General features: G+C 46.7%; 1 protein-coding gene across 1 annotated transcript in view; it reads right to left on the bottom strand.

Moving 5' to 3' along the window:
- Positions 1 to 21351, bottom strand: part of LOC124593961 — a 151936-nt gene that overhangs the window by 124929 nt on the left and 5656 nt on the right. Inside the window, exons 2-4 of the mRNA XM_047132309.1 lie at positions 16847 to 17096; positions 15647 to 16738; positions 12308 to 12632 (exon numbers count right to left, since the gene is read on the bottom strand). Of these exons, the coding sequence (XP_046988265.1) occupies positions 12308 to 12632; positions 15647 to 16738; positions 16847 to 17096 (1667 nt within the window). The remainder of the gene's footprint in view (positions 1 to 12307; positions 12633 to 15646; positions 16739 to 16846; positions 17097 to 21351) is intronic.

Consider the following 21351-nt stretch of genomic DNA (forward strand, 5'->3'; position numbering starts at 1 on the left):
ACCGGCACGCATTTCGCACGCGCGGCAAGTCATTTTATTTACGTTCAAACGAAGTTATTAACAGCGTTTAAACGTATAAACGACGCGCTTTGACCGGCCTACCGTGCGCATATCGTAATTTCACGCGATGCCCGCCTCCGTGGGCCGCCGGCCGACCACCTGAAATAATGGAATTTCAGCGGACCTTCCTCCGACGTGACCCGACGTTTGTGCTCTGGTGGCGCGGCGTTCTAACGTTTGTGACGGCGCCGTTGCCCGTTGCATTAGGCCGACGCGGGCAAACGACTGCGGCTCGCTCCGCTGGTTACCCGTTCCTCTGCCATTTCCCTTCCCTTGGGCCTCGCCGCATGAAATGTCATTATGCCAATCGCAGGTTATTAATTGATCCCCCGGCTGTGTCATCACAGTCCCGGAATTCAATTTGTTCCCCGACGCCTGCTCCGTCCCCGATGGCACCGCCGACAACTCATCAGCGGAAAGCGGATGAATTTCGGCTGGCCTGTGGTACCAGCCCACGTTCATTTTCGGGTGGAAACTATGTGACCGTGAAAAGCGATAATTATGCGAAGACAGATGCTGATAACGGAATGGGAATCCGTGTTTCGGACAGCTCTTAATAATACATACGAATAGCGAAATAATGGACCTTTCCGTGATTAATGATGAATGAAATCAAATATCATACATTTGAAAGGATGGTATTCCAGCTGACGGAAACATTACTTCCATTTATGTTAGTGAGAAAGAAACAAAACAAAATCAAAATGCATTTTGTTTCCAATATTTCCTAAATGTTTCTCGTTATTTTACATGGCGTGACCTTTAAAAATGGGGCCACATCTGCGACACAAAGAAATCACTCTTAGAAAACGTAAAAGCTTCTTTGCAAACGTGTTGAAGCATTTGAAAGAAACAACTCTCGTGCAGAGTGAACTGGAAGCGAAAAATGGTTCAAATGGCTCTAAGCACTATGGGACTTAACTTCTGAGGTCATCAGTCCCCTAGACTTATAACTACTTAAACCTAACTAACCTAAGGACTTCACACACACCCGTGCCCCGAGGCAGAAATCGAACCTACGACCGTAGCAGCAGCGCGGTTCCGGACTGAGACGCCTAGAACCGCTCGGTCACAGCGGCCGGCAACTAGAATCTATTTGGAACGATATACTGGGTTGAATCGATTCGGAAAGTTGTAGCATGTTGTTGAAACAAAACCTCTTCAACATTCACACGGTCTAGTTCAGACCATAAAAACTCTCGCAACATATTACGTTAGAATTTGTTGTCCACTGCATTTCCGGCACCATCTTTGAAAAAGCATGGCACAGTTACGCCCTCAGCCCAAACGTCACACTTTGCTGTCACTGTCGAGGACGTAACAACTTATCCACAATTACTCGACGGTTTTCTGTGACCCAACTTCTCCAATTTTCCTTGTTGAAGAAGCCAGTCAACAGAAAGTGAGCCTCGCCCATTGGCAGAAATTTTACCCAAGATTCTAAAATTGGTATTTTAGATATAACTGATTCGCTGAGTCTAAAAAAGGGTCGCACCCCAAGCACTAATTGGACAGGAAATGCACAAAACTAATGTATCTCAAACGACTGATATACATCCACTTGCAAGGAACCCTTGAGTGCGAGGTCACAAAGGGCCAATTATGTTGAAGGCATTCGACGCCCCCACAATTGTCTACCAGGCAACCACAATATTGACTGCTAACAGCGACAGGGGACGGTACTGGAGGTATACAATGGTGAGCACAGCATGTGGCTATGGAGCGTAGTTCAACTGCTTAGATGACGAGTAACTCGCTACAGTGCTGGTGGTGTTGATAAAAACCAGAGCAATACCAACGATGAACACATTGCAGAGTCAGAAAGAAGTGGCAGAACAAAATATTAGCGTTTCAGCAAGATGGGTCACTGGAATGTGTGGTGTCGTATGGGCTAGACTGTGCGGATAATGTGCATGAGGTGTACAATAATAAATATACATGCTTAACAAGTAAAAGTGATACTGAAACAGGTGCCGAGCCATGTAGTCCATCATTCTTGTCGGAAAGTGAGCCACAATTCCCGTCTTCAGTAAAACGTAGTGAAGGACAACAGTTGTCCGAGTAACGGGAACTAAAAGAGAGAGAGAGAGAGAGAGAGAGAGAGAGGGGGGGGGGGGGCAGAGAGATTTTGGATAAGTGGATAAGTCAGCAGTAATATGATCGTCCAGTGCACACAAAAAACTACTGATACTCAACGGAGGACAGGGGGCACTTGTTACAAAAACTGGTGTTTGCGCGTTTCAAGGATGCTCCATACATTTTACAGGACGTGCACGATAGTGACCTACTACGTCATCCACATCAAATTGCGCGCGACATAGATTACAGTGATGTCAAGGGAACCAGTGGGTGGTTGCATACTTCAAACTGTGCTACAGAACTGGAAGTCGCAAGGTAACGAAATTTCAAACAAAGCGCATGAAAGCATATGAAAGGAACCCTGGAAATTAGAGGTACCAAGAGAGTTGTAACACGGTCAGCTAACACCAGTGCCTTAACGCACTCACACATAATTATGCCGACTGTTAATCTCGATGGTAAATTGGCTGAAAAGTTATTTATTGTGCTGCGAGAAGTTGGAGGTGCTCTGCTCCTACGATTCTTTCTCGTCTGCGTCATCTTGCAAGGACATTAGGGAATATTTACGTCACGGCAAGCAAAAGTGGAAAAATGGGCTTAAGAGAACTACAACTGTTGTGTGAGCACTGCATTTAACAAACAGCTGGTCAAAATAACTTTCTCTTGCTTCATTATTTGTCTGCGTTTAAAAATTATACTTCTTTAGTGCAAACTATACCTCCTAAAAAGTTTGTAACATTACAATTCACACCACCTGGAATCACTGGACAAATTCGGCCGCTGGATGTTTGTTTTTTCAGTGCCTATATAATATATTATAGCACAATCTGCAGCTACGCCTTCAAGGATAGCCAGTTTCACGATAAGCTCTACGACAGACTGTTTGGCATTTGGTTGTGTGCAATCACGTACCACCAGCTCCCATCACCCCGTTACACCAATATTAATTTATATGCATTCTTTAAGACTGGATACCTAGCTGATCGTCCTGCATGGTTTGTAACTCCCAATGAGTTCGTCTTCGATCCTGATGGCACGAACCTTTTTCGTCACTGTGGCGCGCAATTTTTCAAACGGTGTTCCTGGTGCAAGTTAATGGTTTGTTTTGAACATTTCTTGAGTGTCGACGATGTCCATTTTGTGAAGTGTAATACATACATCACCTAGGAATGTTGATCTATGCACCTCCTGGATATTCATTGCCCTCCCAAAGCACATGATGAGTCATTATCAGCTAATAGTTTTCATATCATAATTGTTAATACAAACCTTCAATTTGCCTTACTAAAGACTGAACTTACGACCTCGCACTCAAGGGGTTTCTCGTTAGGGCTTTTAATGTAGATTACTCTGATACCTGGAAGATACGGATATTTTAATAGTATCTCAATCTTTTGATATTATTAACGTGAATATGGACGCTACCTATTTATTCAACAATCTGAAATGATATCATTATGTTTAATACAAGGTAATCAATGAGTTACGAAATATAGATAGAAAATATTCACAAAAATCTATTATGTTCCAATAACGTTAGGATGAATCTAAAATTAAAAATTTGAAATACAAATATTCAGAACGATTGAGAAAATCGTGTTAGATATCACTAGGAATAATCAACAAAAATGCCACTTCACTGTTCTAAAAAGAGTAGAAACAAGGAATGAACTTAAAAAAATCACTTTTTATGACATCTATAAGATTTTGTTTGATTACGAAACTTCACATCTAATGACGTTAATGGTTTTATTGCATTACTTTTATGCTTTTATTTTCGATGTTGACTGGCGTAACTGTTGTTGAATCAAATGTGTTTGAAAGCTCCATTTTTTGGGGTGATTGGGAAACGTTTGACCCGGTACCAGCATTTGACTGGATGATGTGGGAAATCTCCCAAAACTACCCTCAAATTGACCGGTATAATTGACAGCTTACACTATTCTTGTCCGTTCTCTCTTGGAGTACTGTTCCGAGGTGCGAGATCCTTACTCCTTACCAGACGGGATTAACGGAATACATAGAGGAAGTTCAAAGAAGAGTAGCACGTTTTGTATTGTTGAGAAATAGTGGAGAGAGTGATACAGGTTTCGGGGTAGACATCATTAAAACAAAGGTGTTTTTTGTTGCGACGGAAACTTCTCACGAAATTTCAATTACCAACTTTCTCCTCCGAGTGCGAAAATATTTTTTTGAGGCCTACCTACATAGCGAGAAACGATCACAACAAAATACGGGAAATCAGAGCTCGCACGGAAAGATATAGGTGTTCGTTTTTTTTTCCGCGCTGTTCGAGAGTGGAATAATAGAGAATTATGGTGGAGGTGGTTCGATAAATCCACTGCGAGGCACTTGAGTGTGATTTGCAGAGTATCCACGTAGATGTAGATGGCATCCGTGTGGGAATTGGATGACGAGTGCGTATTCAACTGCCATGTTTACGTCGTATAGGAAATTGGCGTCGGAATCCGCGCACTAGGTAATCAGCAGGTCGATAAGGGCTGTATGAGGAAGAGACACGGAAAAGATTGAGGACACTATTTCAGACTGTTCGGTAACATTTCGCATCCCTCTTGACTGCAGTAGACCGCCGAAATCGCACCCGCCTCTAGGAATCGCCATATTTCGTGAACAGCGGGGAAAAAAATGTACAGTGACTGCTAAAGTCACAATATTTTCCGTTGAGTTCCGCAGCGTCAGAGATAATCATTGGCAGAAATATGTGAGAATTCTGTAATGGCTAAAATGCCTGTACCCAGACTACAGACACCTATGGTCTCGTCAGTGCACATTATTTTCTTGATGACACTGCTGTCTGTTCTTTGTTTCGCAAGCATCCAACGGGCAAATGCTCGCGGCTTTTCGTAACCGTTTGGCTTCAGTTCTCGCTTCAGGTGGGTGTTATAGGCCAAAAATGTGCCGATCTTCCTTCAGAATTCGTTGCATGCTTATTTTGGGAATATCCGACTATTGTGAACATCGGCGAATAGATTTCACAGGACTTAACAGCAATGTTATCACCCACGATGGCGATGTTTTCCGCAGAACGACAACAGGAGGATCACCTCGCGGTTTAACGTCACAACTGAACCAGTTTTCTCAAATTTAGCACTCAGTCTCATCACAGTCGACTTATCTGATGCAGTACGTTGACTGAACATTTCCTTGAATTTACGAAGAGTCTCCGCGTAACATCCACCATATTCCACTATCGCAACACACTGGGGCGTTCTGTTAAAAAGAAAAAGAAAAAAAATCGTGCAACGTTCAGTGCCACTAACTCACTACAACAGAAATTGAGGGTACTGCAAAAGTTGCTTTCTTTATGGGATATCCTTTACTTTTCACAAAACGATTCTGAAAATAGCGAGATATCACACACCGAGAACTACAGTCTCCTATTCCAGGATGTTAACAGCAATCCGAATCGGCTCATGGACTACCCCTGCTGCCGACGGAAGATTAACACTTGCCAAACACGAAACTTCATTGCGAAAAGATAACACATTTTGCACCTGGTTATTCGTACGACGTTAGTGGCCGCCATGTCATGCCACCTCCTCTAGGTACGTATCCGGCTATACTTCGATCTAGATTCTTTCACCTTTTTTGCACGCTAAGGAGCTTTAATTGAAGAAAGGACAAAATATAAAAATGCAGCAATTGAAGCAGGCGAAAGAGAATAGAAACGTTTAATAAATGCGATTGGCTCTAAGTGCAAAAGGCTAAGCAAGGAGCATGACTAGAGGAAGAATGTAAGGATTTTGAATCATATTTCACTAGCAGAAATACAGATAGATTAAAGAGGCCTTTGGACAAAAGAGAAGCAGGTGTATGAACATCAAGTGCTAGTGTCTATACAAGAGAGATGAAGTTGAAGACAATATTACAGAAAGGGAGGAGGACGTACATCAAGATAAGACGGGAGACAAATGCGAGAAGAATCTGACAGAACACTGAAAGACCTACGTCCGTCAGAACTACTGATAAACATTGGGAGAGCCAGGCATGACAAAACCATTGAGGTGTGAGACAGGCGGAAAAGAGGATGTGATAATTCCAATTCTAAAGAAAGCAGGAGTTGAAAGGTCTGAATATTACCGAATTATCAGTTTAATAAATCATTGTTGCAAAATACTAACACGAATTCTTTACACAATAAGAATGGAAAAACTTGCAGAAGCCGACCTCGTAGAAGATCAGTTTGGATTGCGGAGAAATGTAGGAACGCGCGAGGCAATTTTGATCCTACGACTTCTCTTAGAGGACAGGTTGAGGAAGGGGAAACCTGCGTTTACGACGTTTGTAGACTTGGAGGAAGCTTTTGACAGTGTTGACTAGAATACTCTGTTCGAAATTCTGAAGGAAGCAGAGGTAAAATATGGGAGCGAAAGGCTGCTTACAACTTGTACGAAAAGCAGATCGCAATTATAAGAGTCGAGAGGCATCAAAAGGAAGCAGTGACTGAAAAGGGGGTGGACAAGGTTATAGCCTATCCCCGATCTTATTCAATCTGTACATTAAACAAGCAGTAAGGAAACCAAAGAAAAATTTGGAGTCAAGTTCAGGTAAAAGAAAATCTTCAAGGTTTGTCGATGACACTAGTTCTGTCTGCGACAGCAAAGGCGTTGGAAAAGCAGTTGAGCGGAATGGACAGCGTTTTGAGAGAAAGAGATAAGATGAACATCAACAGAACCAAAACAAGGATAATGAATGGAATGTAGTCGAATTAAATCAAGTGATGCTGCGGGAATTAGATAAGGAACCAAGAGCCTAAAATTAGTAGAGTAGTTTTGCTATTTGGACAGTAAAATAGCTGATGATGGCCGAGGAAGAGGACAAAATGTAGATTCCCAATGGCAAGAAAAGCGTTTCTGAAGCGGAGAAATTTGTTAACATAGGTTATAGTTTTAAGTGCCGGGGTCTCTTCCGAAGCCGTGGTTTGGGGGGGGGGGGTGTAGCCGCACGGTCTGAGGCGTCTTTTCGCGGTCCGCGCCGCTCCCTCCGTAGGAAGTTCGAGTCCTCCCTCGGGCATGGGTGTGTGTGCCGTCTTTAGCGTAAGTTAGATTAAGTAGTGTGTAAGCTTAGGGACCGACACCTCAGTAGTTTGATCCCATAACACCTCACCACAAATTTCCAATTCTTTTTCTCTTCCGAAGGTATTTGTCTGTATTGTAGCCATGTATGGGAGTGATACATGGATGATAACAAGTTTAGACAAGAAGAGAATAGAAGCTTTTGAAATGTGGAGGTACAGAAGAATGCTGAAGATTAGCTGGGTAGCTCACGTAACTAATGAGGAGGTACTGAATATAATTGGGGAGAAGAGGAATCTGTGGCACAACTTGAATAAAAGAAGGGATCGGTTGGTAGGACACATTCTGAGACATCAAGAGATCACCAATTTAGTACTGGAGGGAAGAATTGGGGGGGAGGGGGGGGGGAGAAATCGTAGAGGGAGACCAAGAGATGAATACAGTTAAGCAGATTCAGAATGATTTAGGTTCTAGTAGTTACCCGGAGGACAGAGTAATGTGGAGAGGTGCATCGAACCAGTCTTCGGACTAGAGACCACAAGAACAACTATGAGCTTTAACGGACGAAGATTGCCTATATCATAACATGTAAAAGGTCTGGCAAATTCCGAATCTCTCACTACAGCATTTGTGGATACTGATCGGTCCTTCTACGGGAATATTCGCACGAACTCAAGGACATCGTTAATTTAAATCTGTATTTGAGAGGTAAAGGTGTGTAGGCCCAGTTTCCGCAGTTTCCACTTACGACCATGTGTGCAATGCTTCATTTGTAGGAGGAGGGCAAGAGCTGTTCCTTTCCGTTAATTACTGGATTTGTCGTGAAACATAATTAGTTTTCAGGAATTAGTCTCTTTTTTTTATACTCAACGCTTCAGACTAACGTTAAACTTCAGCAAGTTTTTGTGTGGAGAACACCACGGGTTACCGTTAAGATAGTTCAGTTAATACATCGCCAATCTATGGTCTGTTTGTTGAACTAAACGAGCGACGTTTCAAACAATTTACATAATGCGGGAGACACCTCCTTATCGTTTGTACGTTGTTCATTTTAAGACGCCTAGGCGCGAGTTCCTAATGCTATAAGCGCGGTAATTTACACAATCGCCGTTGCTTCTAATAATGGAGGTCTTCGCCTGGCGATAACATTTTTATCGTCAGATCGTTTTTGAGGTGTTCTAAAACACAATCATTTTCTTCTGAAATTGAAAGTAATAAATGTAATTAAATGTAATAAACGGCATCTCCTCGCAATGCAGCTGATAACACGGTAAACCAGAACACTACTCAAAAACTACAAGTGCTCAGTAATTTGGATTTGGTCCCTCCCACGATATCAGGAAAGCCAAATTGAGATTCAGGTGGAAGAGAACGCACATACATATATGTTACGGGTATGCCACAGGAAAAATATAAATAAATAAAATACGGCGATGGTGCAGCAGATCCACGCAGGCAAGTAGTGAGTAAGTGGAGTATCATCCTAAGCAAGTGAAGCTCATACATAGCGCATATGGATGGCTTTCCGGCGTTCAGCAGGCGAGTGTCTTAACGGACTGACTTTCTCCAAGTTCGTATGACGAACGTGCACCCTGGAAAGCCAACATAGTTGTAACCATTTCGAATGCAGTTGTTGCAAGAACTGAAGCACGATGACATGCCACAATTTACGATGATAATTAACTGTGAAAGTGAGTGAGCGATTCAATGACAATTGTGATTTCCTAACCAACGTGGCACTTTGCGAAATTTTTCTCGGGTCCAGCACAGTAAACAAATATAACACTCCTCATAGTCTCAAGGCATTGCTGGTCCATTCTTTGTTTCAGAAAAAAATTATGATTTTATCAATCATCCTTACATACTGGAGCCAACACACCACAATTGGCTGAACAGCAACTGTCTGTGGTTTCAGGACAAGGTGGAGCACCACAAGACGGCTGTGGAAATGCGTTGGTCAAAACATTGCCACAACACCGGATAAGCCTCCTACGTCATTAGATGTAAGGTCAGTTGTTTGTCAAACACCAACCGCCATTGCAGACACCTTGTGGCGAGTGTAGTTGGAGCTGGATACAGGGTAAAACGTAAATGTAGTAAAGGATCACATACTGACATAAAAAAGGAGTTAATGAACACACAACTCTCAAGCCGTTCGTATACGCTACTCTGTTACGGTACAGTAATATAATGCAGTTTTAAAGTACCTTTTTAGATACCTCCTGGAACAGCGCATTTTGCGTTTAGATAACAAAAGATTAACGTACCGCTCAGCTTACCGTATGGAACTGATTTCTACAGCCCCACCGTTGAATTATATATCAACGAAGATATTCTATGAGGGGCACTGGTACAAACGTACGATGGTTCAGGAAACAATGTGTCAATAGCCTAATGATTTAAGCGAAAATAATTGGATATCTATAAATACAAATGGTAAAACCTTAACATTCCACATGTGTAGAATCTGAAAAAGAAGAGTACATGCAGATTAAGCACGAAGTTTAAGCTGTAGGCCACTGGGCACGCCGACACCTGAAAGAGAAGGCAGCGCGCTGCGGCACAGGCAACACAGAGCTATGGCATCTACTGTGAAACTAACTACTGTGCACCGCCCCCACCGCACCACCGCTTGCAGCTCGCGTCACCACCACCACCACCAACCCCAATTACTACGTGTTGCTTGCTTGTGCTCGTGTCCGTGTGTGTCTGTGATAGGGGATCAGCGCCAGTTGCCTTTTAGCACAAGGCACATTCATGTCTCTTGAGATTAGCACTTGTCTCTTCGCTCGCCATTAAACAGTTTTTACAAATTTTTCATCTTTTTTGTGCCTTCCGCGTAGATGTTATATTCCGAGCTCCGAAGTGGTCAGACAATGGAACTGCGATTCTCCTACATTGAAGACAATGATATTTAGTCTGGAATCTGCGTTGTTATGTCAATGATGGTTTTGGATGTCCACAATGCCCAGTGTACAGAATCGAAGTCTCTGATGACTGATTCTGCCTTGGAAAGTTTAGTTTACGCAGGCATGGCCTCGATTATGTCTGAAGTAGTGCTGGAGAGAACTGACACCATGAATCCTGCAGGACTGTCCATAAATCCATAAGAGTACGAGGGGGTGAAAGTCTTTTCTGAACAGCGCGCTGCAGGGCATCCCAGATATGCTCAATAATGTTAATGTCTGGGGAGTTTGGTGGCCAGCGGAATTGTGTTCCTGGAGCCTCTCTGAGGCAATTCTGGACGTGTGGGGTGTCGCATTGTCCTGCTGGAATTACCCACCCTCCACCAGCTTGAACAGTCCGCTGCTGACATGCAGGGTGCATGGATTCATAAAGTTGTCTCCATACCCGTACACGTCCATCTGCTCGATACTATTTGGAACGCGACTCGTCTGGCCAGGCAACATGTTTCCAGTCATCAGCAGTCCAATGTCGGTGTTGACGTGCCCAGACGAGGCGTAAAGCTTTGTGTCTTGCAATCATCAAGGGTACACGAGTGTGCCTTCGGCTCCCAAAGCTCATATCGATGATGTTTCGTTGAATGGTTCGCATGCTGACGCTTGGTTATGGCACAGCATTGAAATCTGCAGCAATTTGCGGAAGGGCTGCACTTCTGTCAGGTTGAACGATTCTCTTCAGTCGTCGTTGGTCCCGTTCTTGCAGGAACTTTTTGGACCACAGCGACATCGGAAATTTGATGTTTTACTGATATTCACGGTACACTCGTGAAATGCTCGTACGGGAAAATCCCCACTTCATCGTTACCTCGGAGATGCTGTGTCCCATCGCTCGTGCGCCGACTATAACACGACGTTCAGACTCAATTAAATCTTGATAACCTGCCACTGTAGCCAGACACTTGTTATCTTATATAGGCGCTGGCGACCGCAGCGCCGTATTCTGCCTGTTTACATATCCCTGTATTTGAATACGCATGCCTGTATCAGTTTCTTTGGCACTTCAGTGTACTTTGATTTCACTGACAATGGACGTTCATGCATCTATACCACTTCCAGGCTTACTGGTATCAATTGTCTGTTACTGCCGTACCTTTATCGTTTCAAATCAAGAATGATTTGCGTTATGGTAAAACGCAAGTACGTTAACACCTAAAGAAAAGAAGCTTCTATCGCAAATGAAACCGCCATTTCACTCGGTATTTGTACCGTTTCTCGGGTGGCCAAAAACAAGTATGTCAGATTAGTATTAAAATCGCTGTCTTTTAAAAAAGACTACAGCACTGATATGTAAAAAAAATGTTTGAGGAGGATCAGAATTAAAAAAGGATGGTCTCGTATCGTCAGTATAATAACCGTAGGTTATAAATAAGAAGAGGGCATTCGAACAAATTTCCATCATTTCGCTTATAGAGCCACTATAGACAAACTGAGCGCAGACGCACGGTCATCGAGTGAAGGCGTCGGTGTGTGCGTGAGTGAGACAGTGCCAGGGCGCCGTGTCCTGTGTGAGTGAGCGTGTGGCGTGGTCTGTGCAACACGGGCCGGGCACCCCCGCCCGCTGGCGCCGCCGCCTGCCGCCGCTCCTGCCTGCGCCCGTGTAGGCTGCGTGACAGGGGCCCGAGCAGGCACAAACAGTTTGGGCGAAACTGGTCAGTTCCGATATGTAATTATGACGACGGACTTAACAGCTCAGTCGTCTCATCAGTAGAGGAACTCACAGAGGCAAGAAATAAACAGACTGGGAGAACAAAATGAAACAAAAATGTTGTTGCGAATCGATGTCACAACGCTGGGGTCGTAACCTCGTTGGGCTACGCAACAGCGTCGGATTACGAAGGAAGTTGGAGATCTATCTTGGTACCAAAGTCTCACTATCTTTCTGAAATGAAAAGGAAAGACGAGTTTCTGTGGCCAAACATTTTACTGTTCGATAATGCTGATAAGACATCCAATGACTACAACAGAGGGTATAACTGATAAATGTGGAAATTTCTGTCCATCTGGTACAACAGTAAAGTGACCAGGAAAAGGTCGTGGAAAATAAGATGGCAGGAGAGAGAGAGAGAGAGAGAGAGGCTGGCAGGAGCGGGCGGCGGTGGCGGCGGCGGCAGGTAGCAGGTAGGCGAGCCCGGTGCTCGGCCGGCCGGCGGTGAGCCTGCGCGGGCTAACCTGATGCGGCCAAGAGCGGCGCCAGCTTCTTCCAGTCGCCGGGACTGAGCTGCGCGGGAGCGGGCGCGGGCGCTGGCGCGGGGGCGGCGGGGGCGGCGGTGGAGGCGGCGGGCGGCGCCCCCGCGGCGCTCCCGCGGAGTCCCAGCCCCAAGCCCAGCCCGAGCCCCCGCCAGTACTCACCCATGGCGCCCGCCCCCTTCCCGTCCAGCTGGTACGGCGGGATGCCCATGTGGGCCGGGGGCGGCTGCGTCAGGTGCTCCCCGTTATGGCAGAAGAAGGGCAGCGTGGCGCCCGGGTGCGTCGGCGCCAGGCCCATCTTGCTCGCCTGCAACACAAGCAAACAGGTTCTCGTTACCAAACCAAAAACATTACATTCCTCCTCAAACTTATTGACGCTGTGCTACTTCGCTCACTCGCGTTGACTGAACATCTATAAGAGCAATAAGGCTACTTCTAGTGACGATTAAGTGGCAGACTACAAGGCGACGGCACAATTCTGCCATAATGTAACGTATCTACAAAGAAGACCGCGAACAGAACGCTTCTACTGTCCAGTCCCGAGTGGTACTCGTTTGCGATCTCTTCTCGTAACGCTACTAAAGTTTAGTGGCAGACAGTTATATCGGAATGAATGAGGATGGGGAAGGAAGTCGACCGTCCCCTTTCTAAAGAACCGCACCGACAAGTGATTAGCGAAATAAAGCAAATGCTAAATCTCCGTAGCCGTCTGACAATTTCTACCACTGTCCTTCCTTTCCTAACACTTTGTCACCTTGTTCGGTCAAGAATCTACTCGCCCAACTTGTGTAAACACAGTTAATGGAAAAACATCTTAGCTCATACAGAGGCATACAAGCCTTCTCTGCCTACTGTTTTGAGTCGAACAGAAAGAAATGTCTATCAGCTTTCCACACTATCCTCTTGCCGTACACTGTCCGGTGCTTTTAGGAGTCTGTATGTGGATGTAGGTGTTACAAAATTTCACGAGTCTAACTATATGTGATACATGACATGCGGGAATCCATTAATTGTGACTGGGTATATCGCTTTCAGTACTTGCTGCTTTCTAGAATTAGATGTCGAGAAGTCACTACTCTAACAAGAAAAGCTATCTGCCGATATGCGAGGTGACCTAATGTCCTGCTACGGCAGTCTCATAACCGGCGGGGCAGGTAACCTGAATCTGTGACGTTCTCTATCAGATCAGTTTGTTCGGATCTATGTATCTTTAATACTTCACTGTAGTTAGTTGTGGCGTTGGATCTTAGGGCTCGCTTCAAACACGTTTCAAATGTGTGTTAATGCCGAAGCCAAATTGTAACTAATGTCTCAAATTTTGTAGTATCACGACATCTTCAGATTGCGGTTCAATATTTACATCCTAAAATAAATAAAACGCCTAAGTACGTTAGAGCTTACAAGAACAATACTCACCACTTCGAAAGGTCGCAAGACAAAAGACTGGGATTAACTTACGAACGAAAAGGCGGTTGGCAAGGTCTGCCATTGAGAGGAACAGGAGTCTTCCACTCCACTCCACTCCACTCCACTCCACCAACGGCGAAATGAGTAAGGAAGGGCAAGGTCTCCTCTACACTATTATTCTGTTTTCCTTCCTTTCTCGTGTCTTATTCAAATTAGTAACGACATACTGTACTTCAAGTACCATTTTTTTCTTTCTTTGTTATATCTGCGTATGCTGTAGTTGCCTAAATTTCTGCAGGTGTAACTTCCACAATGTAATTAAAAAACACGCGCATTCAAATCAACTTTGTGGCCAGTATATACGTTCAGTTTTTTAACTGTAAGTTAAGCACGCAAATCCAGAAAAAAATAGAGAAATATGACGTTTATGACTCCAACTTTGTATGATCGCTGCTTTATGCACATCATATATATTAATAAATTAAATAATTAAAATTTAAATAGCGACACGCAATTCGTTTGATAGCAACTTCACATGATGTCACGCACAAAGCTGAAAAACTGGTTTCAGTTTGACTGTAAATAATGAAGCAGACAGACTCCAGATCCTCCACAACCAGGAAATGGATTCTGCAGTGTATACATGTATGGAGATGTTGAAATAGTGCAGTTTGGAATTGTGGTCACCCAAAAAGAAACGCACAGTCTAGCTGGGAACACTTTTCCTAATGCAGGTTAGACACGGTGTACTGAACTTACATGACAGAACTTATATGAATTAGGACTTGAGAAAAGCTGTAGATTTGTTGCGAATTATGAAAATAAATCGAGTAAGGCATCAATCGCACACCTGTAAGATATTATATCTCTGTATTCTAATGTTCCACAGTAGGTGCTTCAAAGGTGGCAGGCGCAATCAGTTCAAAAACTTAAGTATCGACTTATTTTATTATATTGAAATATTCGTTGCCCGAAAGGAAAGCTTATCTCAAATGTTGGAAACGCTGCTTCGATAGATATATACACAATCAGTCTCGTTTGACAGAAAACTACAGCCCCAGAATGCCTGTAAATAACCACTCCGCTGACTGCAGTACACAAAGAAACAAATGAATATTAGATGTAGTGCACACACTGTTTGAAATCATGAAAGGCTAAATGTTTTGTTTTATTGTAAAAGGAGCGGAACCCTTTTACTGGATAGGAACGAATAACACGAAAATATATTGTCAAACAATGCTGGAACGAAAGTGAACATATTGCATCTAAATCTTGCGAAAGTCTCAAGAACTCAATAGGTGGCGGTAATATGCAAAGCCCAAATATGTATACATATATAGTATACCGCAAAGAAAAATAAGAACGGAGAAAATAGAACGCAACATTTAAGATACAGGAATAATTTGTAGGATCTGTTCACTACCTAAACCTACGGGAAGTCTTCAGCTGAAGACACAGACTGCTTAAATCAAGCAGAGGGAACAATTATGTATGACATGTGTGTCACAATATTTGACTTGTAGCAGTTGGTAATATAAGGGCACAAGTGCGGTTTCGCTGATGGACAACGTGTTTACAGACACGAGCAAGTGAAAATACAGGATTTCGCAGGGCTCTCGGCTCCCTAGCACGGCAACTGTTAGCGGGAGTTGCGGCGCACATGCTGTGGAATTTCCCATTACGAAACAGCAAACCGTCTGTATCCGGCAGGTGCACCGACCTTTTTTCCGCAGGCACCGACAACTCAAATCCGACAAAGAGCTCGTAGGGCGCAGCTAAGTAACGGCTAGTTGCCCTGAATGAGCAGCGCCCTCCGAGTATCGAGCGCGGGGGCGCAGTGGGCGCGGCGCGGGCCGTGAATGGTCCCGGCCGACGGCCGGCGCGGCGGCGCGTCCGCGCATGCGCAGAACGTGCCTGGCGGGCGACGAGCAGCACGTCCCTGACGAGCAGCAGGCTGGCCGGCTCCAGCGGCTGGCTCTCCATCCAGCGCAGCGCCGTGGTCAGCGCGCTCGCCGCCTCGGCCGCCGTCGGGGCCGAGGCTGGCGCCGCCGCAGTCGCAGGGGCGGACCGCAAGTTCCCTCCTGCGTCCTCGGCATCATCCGGCGGTTCCGCCTTGACGGCCGCCTCGGGCTCGCGGTCTTCCGCGTCCAGGTCCTCGGCTCGAGCCCAGGCGGCGAGGTCCGCGTCGGCGACCTCGAGTCCTCGGTCGTGCGCCGCCCACTGCAGCTCCAGCAGCAGCAGGCGGTCGGGCTCCAGAGGTGCGGCGCCGGCCGCCATCCAGCAGCGCTGGAAGGCGTCGCCGCGCACGGACAGCCAGGCGCGGTGCAGCAGCGGGAACGCGTCGAGCAGCGTCCAGCGGCGCAGCCAGTGCTCGGCCGCCTCGGCGTCGCCGGCATCCGCCGCCATGCAGTAGAGCAGCGACTGGGCGTAGCGCGCGCGCAGCTCCACGGATACGGCGGCCGTGTCGACGGCCGGGCCGCCGGGCGCCAACAGGCGGACGCTTCCGTCGTCCGAGCTCAGCTCGCCCGAGGCGCGCACGAGTGCGGCCACGGCGCTGCCCGGGACCAGGACGGCGCCCCTCGCGCCGTGGACGGCCGAGGCGGCGGGGCAGAACTCTCGCCGGAACCACCACGCGAACAGGTCCGGCGTGAGGACCCCCGAGCCGCCGCCGGCGTAGACGACGGGCTGGCTGAGCATGTTGACGTGCGCGAGGCAGGGCGGCCGCCAGTGGCGCCCGATCACCAGCAACCGCGTCCGGTGGCGTCCCGTGCGATCAGAGGCCCCCAGAACCCACACGCGGTCTCCCGCCGCTCCCGATGTCCAGAGAGCTCGGTCGGGCAGGGAGCCCACTCGCATTTCCAGCGCGACTGCCACGTACACCTGTTCGTCGGTGTAGTCCAACAGGAGCGGCGGAGGTGGCGGCCGGACACACGCGTCCCGGTCGACGATATTGGAGGCCGCATCGGTATCGGGAAAGGACGGCGGCGAGCTAGCGCTGGTAGCACCCTCCAGATCGCGGTCGAGATCGGGATCGGGTTCAGGCCCTAGCTGTGGCTCCGGCAGGGGGTGCTGCTCCGATTCGGGTTCGGGTTCGGGCTCGGGCTCCGGCTCTGCTTCGGCATCGGCGACGCCGTAGCGGGCCTGCCAGCGGCGCACCCAGGCGCGCGTGAGCTGTGCGGCGAGCGCAGTCGGAGCGCCCAGGCGGCGAGCCAGGGCGAGCGCCTTGCGGCGCAGCTCGGCCACGCCCACCGGGGCAGAGCCCGCGGCGTGCCGCCTGCGGTAGCGTTCCAGCCAGCGGAAAAGCGCGCGCTCCACGTCCGCCTCGCCCACGTCGTGGCCCGGCGCGGCGTCGACGGCAGCAGCGCTAGCGGGCGACACTCGCGGCTCGTCGGCGTCCGCCATGGCGGCGGCAGCGGCTGTAGCGGCAGCAGCGACCGGCGAGCGCAGCGGCCGCTCCACAACTGAGCTCGCTCTCTCTGCATACTACTAAAACCCGCCAGCCAGCCAGGCAGCCGGCGCGCCCGGGCCGTGCCGGGGCCGGGGCGCAATGCACAGACGTACAAAGCGAAAAGAGAAGTCGGGCCGGATCAAAGCGGCGGCGCGCCTCTGTATGTGTGCCTCGGGTTTTATGTACCGCCGGCGTGTGTGTGAGCGCTGCGCCTGTGTGCGCGGCGCCGCGCCAGCGCGCCTCTGTGTGTGTGCGCGTAAAGGCCTTTGATGTAACCGATGCGGCACGGCACAAAGAGAAAGCCCCTGTGCCGCCGCGCCGCGCCAGAGAGAGACAGATAGCGGCGTCGCGTGTTTGAAGTGGGAGCGAGAGGGCTGGCGGCGGTAGCGGTGGCGGAGGGAGGCGCGGGTGGGGGCGGCGCTGGCGGCGGCGGCTGTGGCGGGGGCGGCGCCGGCCGCCGCCAGGAAGCCCGCCAGATGCGGCCCGCCGGCGACAGCGGCGCCTCGCGAGAAAAACTGACCCGCGTAGGCGACCGCGGCGGGAATAAATCGGCGCATCGGGACAGCGCGCGGCCGATAAGGCGAACAGCGTGCGACTTTTATTTTGTCTGACGCGGTAGCCTGTACTGGGCACCACAAAAAACTGACTGGCAGTGTGGCGTTCCAACAGAGCGTCCATTAACTGCGAGCCACAAATGGAACGTTTAACACTAACACTAATTCTTTACAGATCTTAATGCGGTGGTTACTCTCAACCCTATAACTGGCAGTCAAATGAAGAAAAAAAAAAAAGAGAGACTGATATGAACAAAGTGAGTAAGCTATTTTATCAGAAGTAATCGCCATAACAGAATACATTTATCGACCTGTGAAACAATGCAGTCAGTGCCTTCACGGGAAAAGGTCTGTGGTTCCCTACGGAACCATGATTGTACCCAGACGAGCACCTCTTTGTCCGAAGCAAATCCATGGCCACGAATGTCTTTTTTCAGGACTCCAAGAATATGGAAACAGCGTGGGGTGAAATCGAAACTCTACAGAGAATGTGCAAGGGCTTTCGAGTGGAACGTCTGCAGCGTAGTGGAAAAAACCTTGGCAATATGTGGGCTCGCCCATTAGCTTCGGACGAAGAGATGTGCCCGAAGTATGGTTCCGCAGGCAACAGCAAACATTTTTCCATTAAGGCATTGGCCGTGTTTATCTCACAGGGGGATAAATGTATTAATAGATATAGTGATTATTTTTGAAATTATAAAGTTTCCTTACTTTTCCCCTCACATACACATATATAAATATATAGTGAGGTGGGTCTCTACTACTACGAATCACCAACTCTTAATTACCTAATCACAAGCCATCCCTATAGAAATTACAACATTCATTAAAACTACTACCACTTCGACTGAACAGGGCTCTTACTCTACAAAACTTCTGAAAACGCACAGAAACTAATATGGACGGGATGCAACCGTCCATTTATTGCGCTCTCCTTCTCTACGTATGCTCACACATGCCCACGTATTCTTCCACTGCCAAATTCGGGTACGCCTCCGGCGCTAGTTTGGGGCGATAGGTCCACATCTGCAGACCGGCCGTATGTGCTCGACGGTACCAACACATTTGACAGCAACAGTTTATCCATCGTTTATTTTTCTTAACCTCCCTGATATATGTGCTCCAGCTCCTCGAAACTGCAAGCTAATACCGATATTATACGGTGTTGTCGTCTTCAAAATGGGAAGAGACATTTATGCGATGGTGTCCGATTTCTCCATCAATGACAGACAATTATTCTTAAACCACTTTTGTATCCAAAAGCTCTCTTAGAGTTTGTATTCGCCGTTCAACTGCGATAAAACTACGTTTTGAATGTTACACTCCCCACATTTGTTTACATTTTTATAGTTGCAGCATCACAATAAGGTGGGCACACGAATACGTTAAGTACTTTTTTCTCGAAGTATAATTCGACGAACACTGACAGAGCTACATGACACCCTGGTTGAGATACTGGACTCGCCTTCGCAGAAGAGTGCTTGTAATTCCCGTTGTGACACACTTTTCCTTTGCCCATCAATTTCCTGATTGGTTTTATGTCCCCTCTCTCCCCATGACTTCCTCTACTACGCCAACCTCTTCATCGAACAGTATCACAATACCCAACTTCCTCGATTATTATTTATTGGATGGACTGCAAGCTCTGTCTTCCCGTACCCTGCACGGCTCCCCTCAACTAACATGGAAGTTATTCCCTGATGCCTAAACAAACTTCCTATTACTCTCTCTCTCTCTCTCTCTCTCTCTCTCTCTCTCTCTCTCTCTCTCTCTCCCTCTCCAGTAGTTATTTTCGACTCAACCCTTTCCCCACCGATTCTTCATTTCTTATGGTATCTCTACACTTCAGTTCCAGCATCTTTCTGTGACACCACATCATAAACTCTTCAATTCTCTTATTTTCCAATGTTCACACAGCCCATAACTCAATTTAGTAGAATGTTGTGCTACAGACGAAAATTTTCAGGATCTTCTTCCTCAATTAAAGCTAGTATACTTCTTTTAACGAGTAATGACCTCAGTGCCTGTGCTACTCTGCTTCGTCAGTCATGCGTTATTTTGCTTCCAAGGTAGAGAACTCCTTCACTTCGTCTACTATGCGTTACCCAACTTCGATCACGACTCTGATTCCACTTATTCCTCATCACTTTCTTCTTTCTTTGTTCTAGTCTCAAACCATATTCTGCGCTCGGAAGACTCCATTCTATCAAGAAGCCCTGTAATTTTTCTTTACTTTCGCAGCAGACAACAACATCTACTGTCCCCTCTTGGTTATTGTGTGTGTTATACGTATTTTATCCGCCTTCCCTTGTAGTTTACACGAATTCCACTGAGGATTTCAAACATGCTGCACCATTTTATGTTGTCTAACTCATTTTGTAAGTCTATATATCCTTATCAAGTGTCTTATTTTGGTCGAGTCCTCCATTATTAAGTGCAGCGTCCAAACATTCTATCTGGTGTGTTTATCTTTCCTAAAGCCAAACAGATCGTCCATTTTCTTTCCCATTCTTCTGTGTGTTACATTTGTGAGCAGCTTGGATGGACAAGCTGTCAAGCTGGTTTGTGTCAGTTGCCGCATTTATTTGCCTTTGCTTTCTATCTTAGAAAGTTTGCACTGAAACTATTTTTCTGTTAAAATAAAACAAAGTGAGGCACTTCTATACGGAACCAAAGTTTTCCTGCAAGTACCCTGTAAAAGACTGTCCAGCTGCAAAACTATATGTTGCTCATTTGATGTCGGCAGTTTCTTTGTCACTTTTCCAAGCTCTACGCAAAGGATTTCAATGTGGACAAGCAGCTGTGACTTGCTGATGTGCGAATCTGAGGTACCGATGGCTGGCTCTGTCGGTACACATCGGGAGCATTCGGGAAAAAAAGGGAAAACCGGCGACCGGTCGTTTAGCTTTAAGTTTTCTGTAATTTCACTAAAATCGCTTCAGGTGAATGTCTTGCATCAACCGTGGAAGGAATTCGCGGGCGCGCAACCGTGAGGTTATCAGCACTCCTGTACCGTACCACATTCGATTTTCTGCTCAGTCTCTAATGCTTCGTCATTGTCGGGAACATAATATTCATGGTCACTGACTCATTTACTATCTGTCTGGGAATTTCAAACAAATCTTTGTTTCACAGACACTGCGTCGAAAGTAAATACTCCGGAATGATTCTCTGAGGCCTACGACACCTAATAAATACATAACCCATTCGAATCAGAACAGTTAATTATAATAGTTATTAAAGCAAATCAAATCAAAAGCAGCGTGAAACCACTGCAATGTTTATTATACAACATTCTTTGTCAAGTCGATAAACTAGGTACAGAGTTATGCTGTATTCACACACACACACACACACACACACACACACACACACACACACACACGAACTGATAGAAGTATACAGAGTCTAGATGTAATGGAATAATAGAAACTTGCGCCCTCCTAACGAGAGCATATTTTTTGAAACAAAATGCTCGTTGGCTATCAAGAAAGATCTTTTCTCAAGCTGCATCGCTTTCTTACCACCAGTACACCTTCTCTTGCGTTGCAAATAATCTGAGAATCGTGTGAAATATTTTCTAACGAGTATTTCAATGGTACAGTATACATTTCGAC

The sequence above is a fragment of the Schistocerca americana genome, chromosome 2 (assembly GCF_021461395.2).
Source record: "Schistocerca americana isolate TAMUIC-IGC-003095 chromosome 2, iqSchAmer2.1, whole genome shotgun sequence".
In the NCBI taxonomy this organism is placed as follows: Eukaryota; Metazoa; Arthropoda; class Insecta; order Orthoptera; family Acrididae; genus Schistocerca; species Schistocerca americana.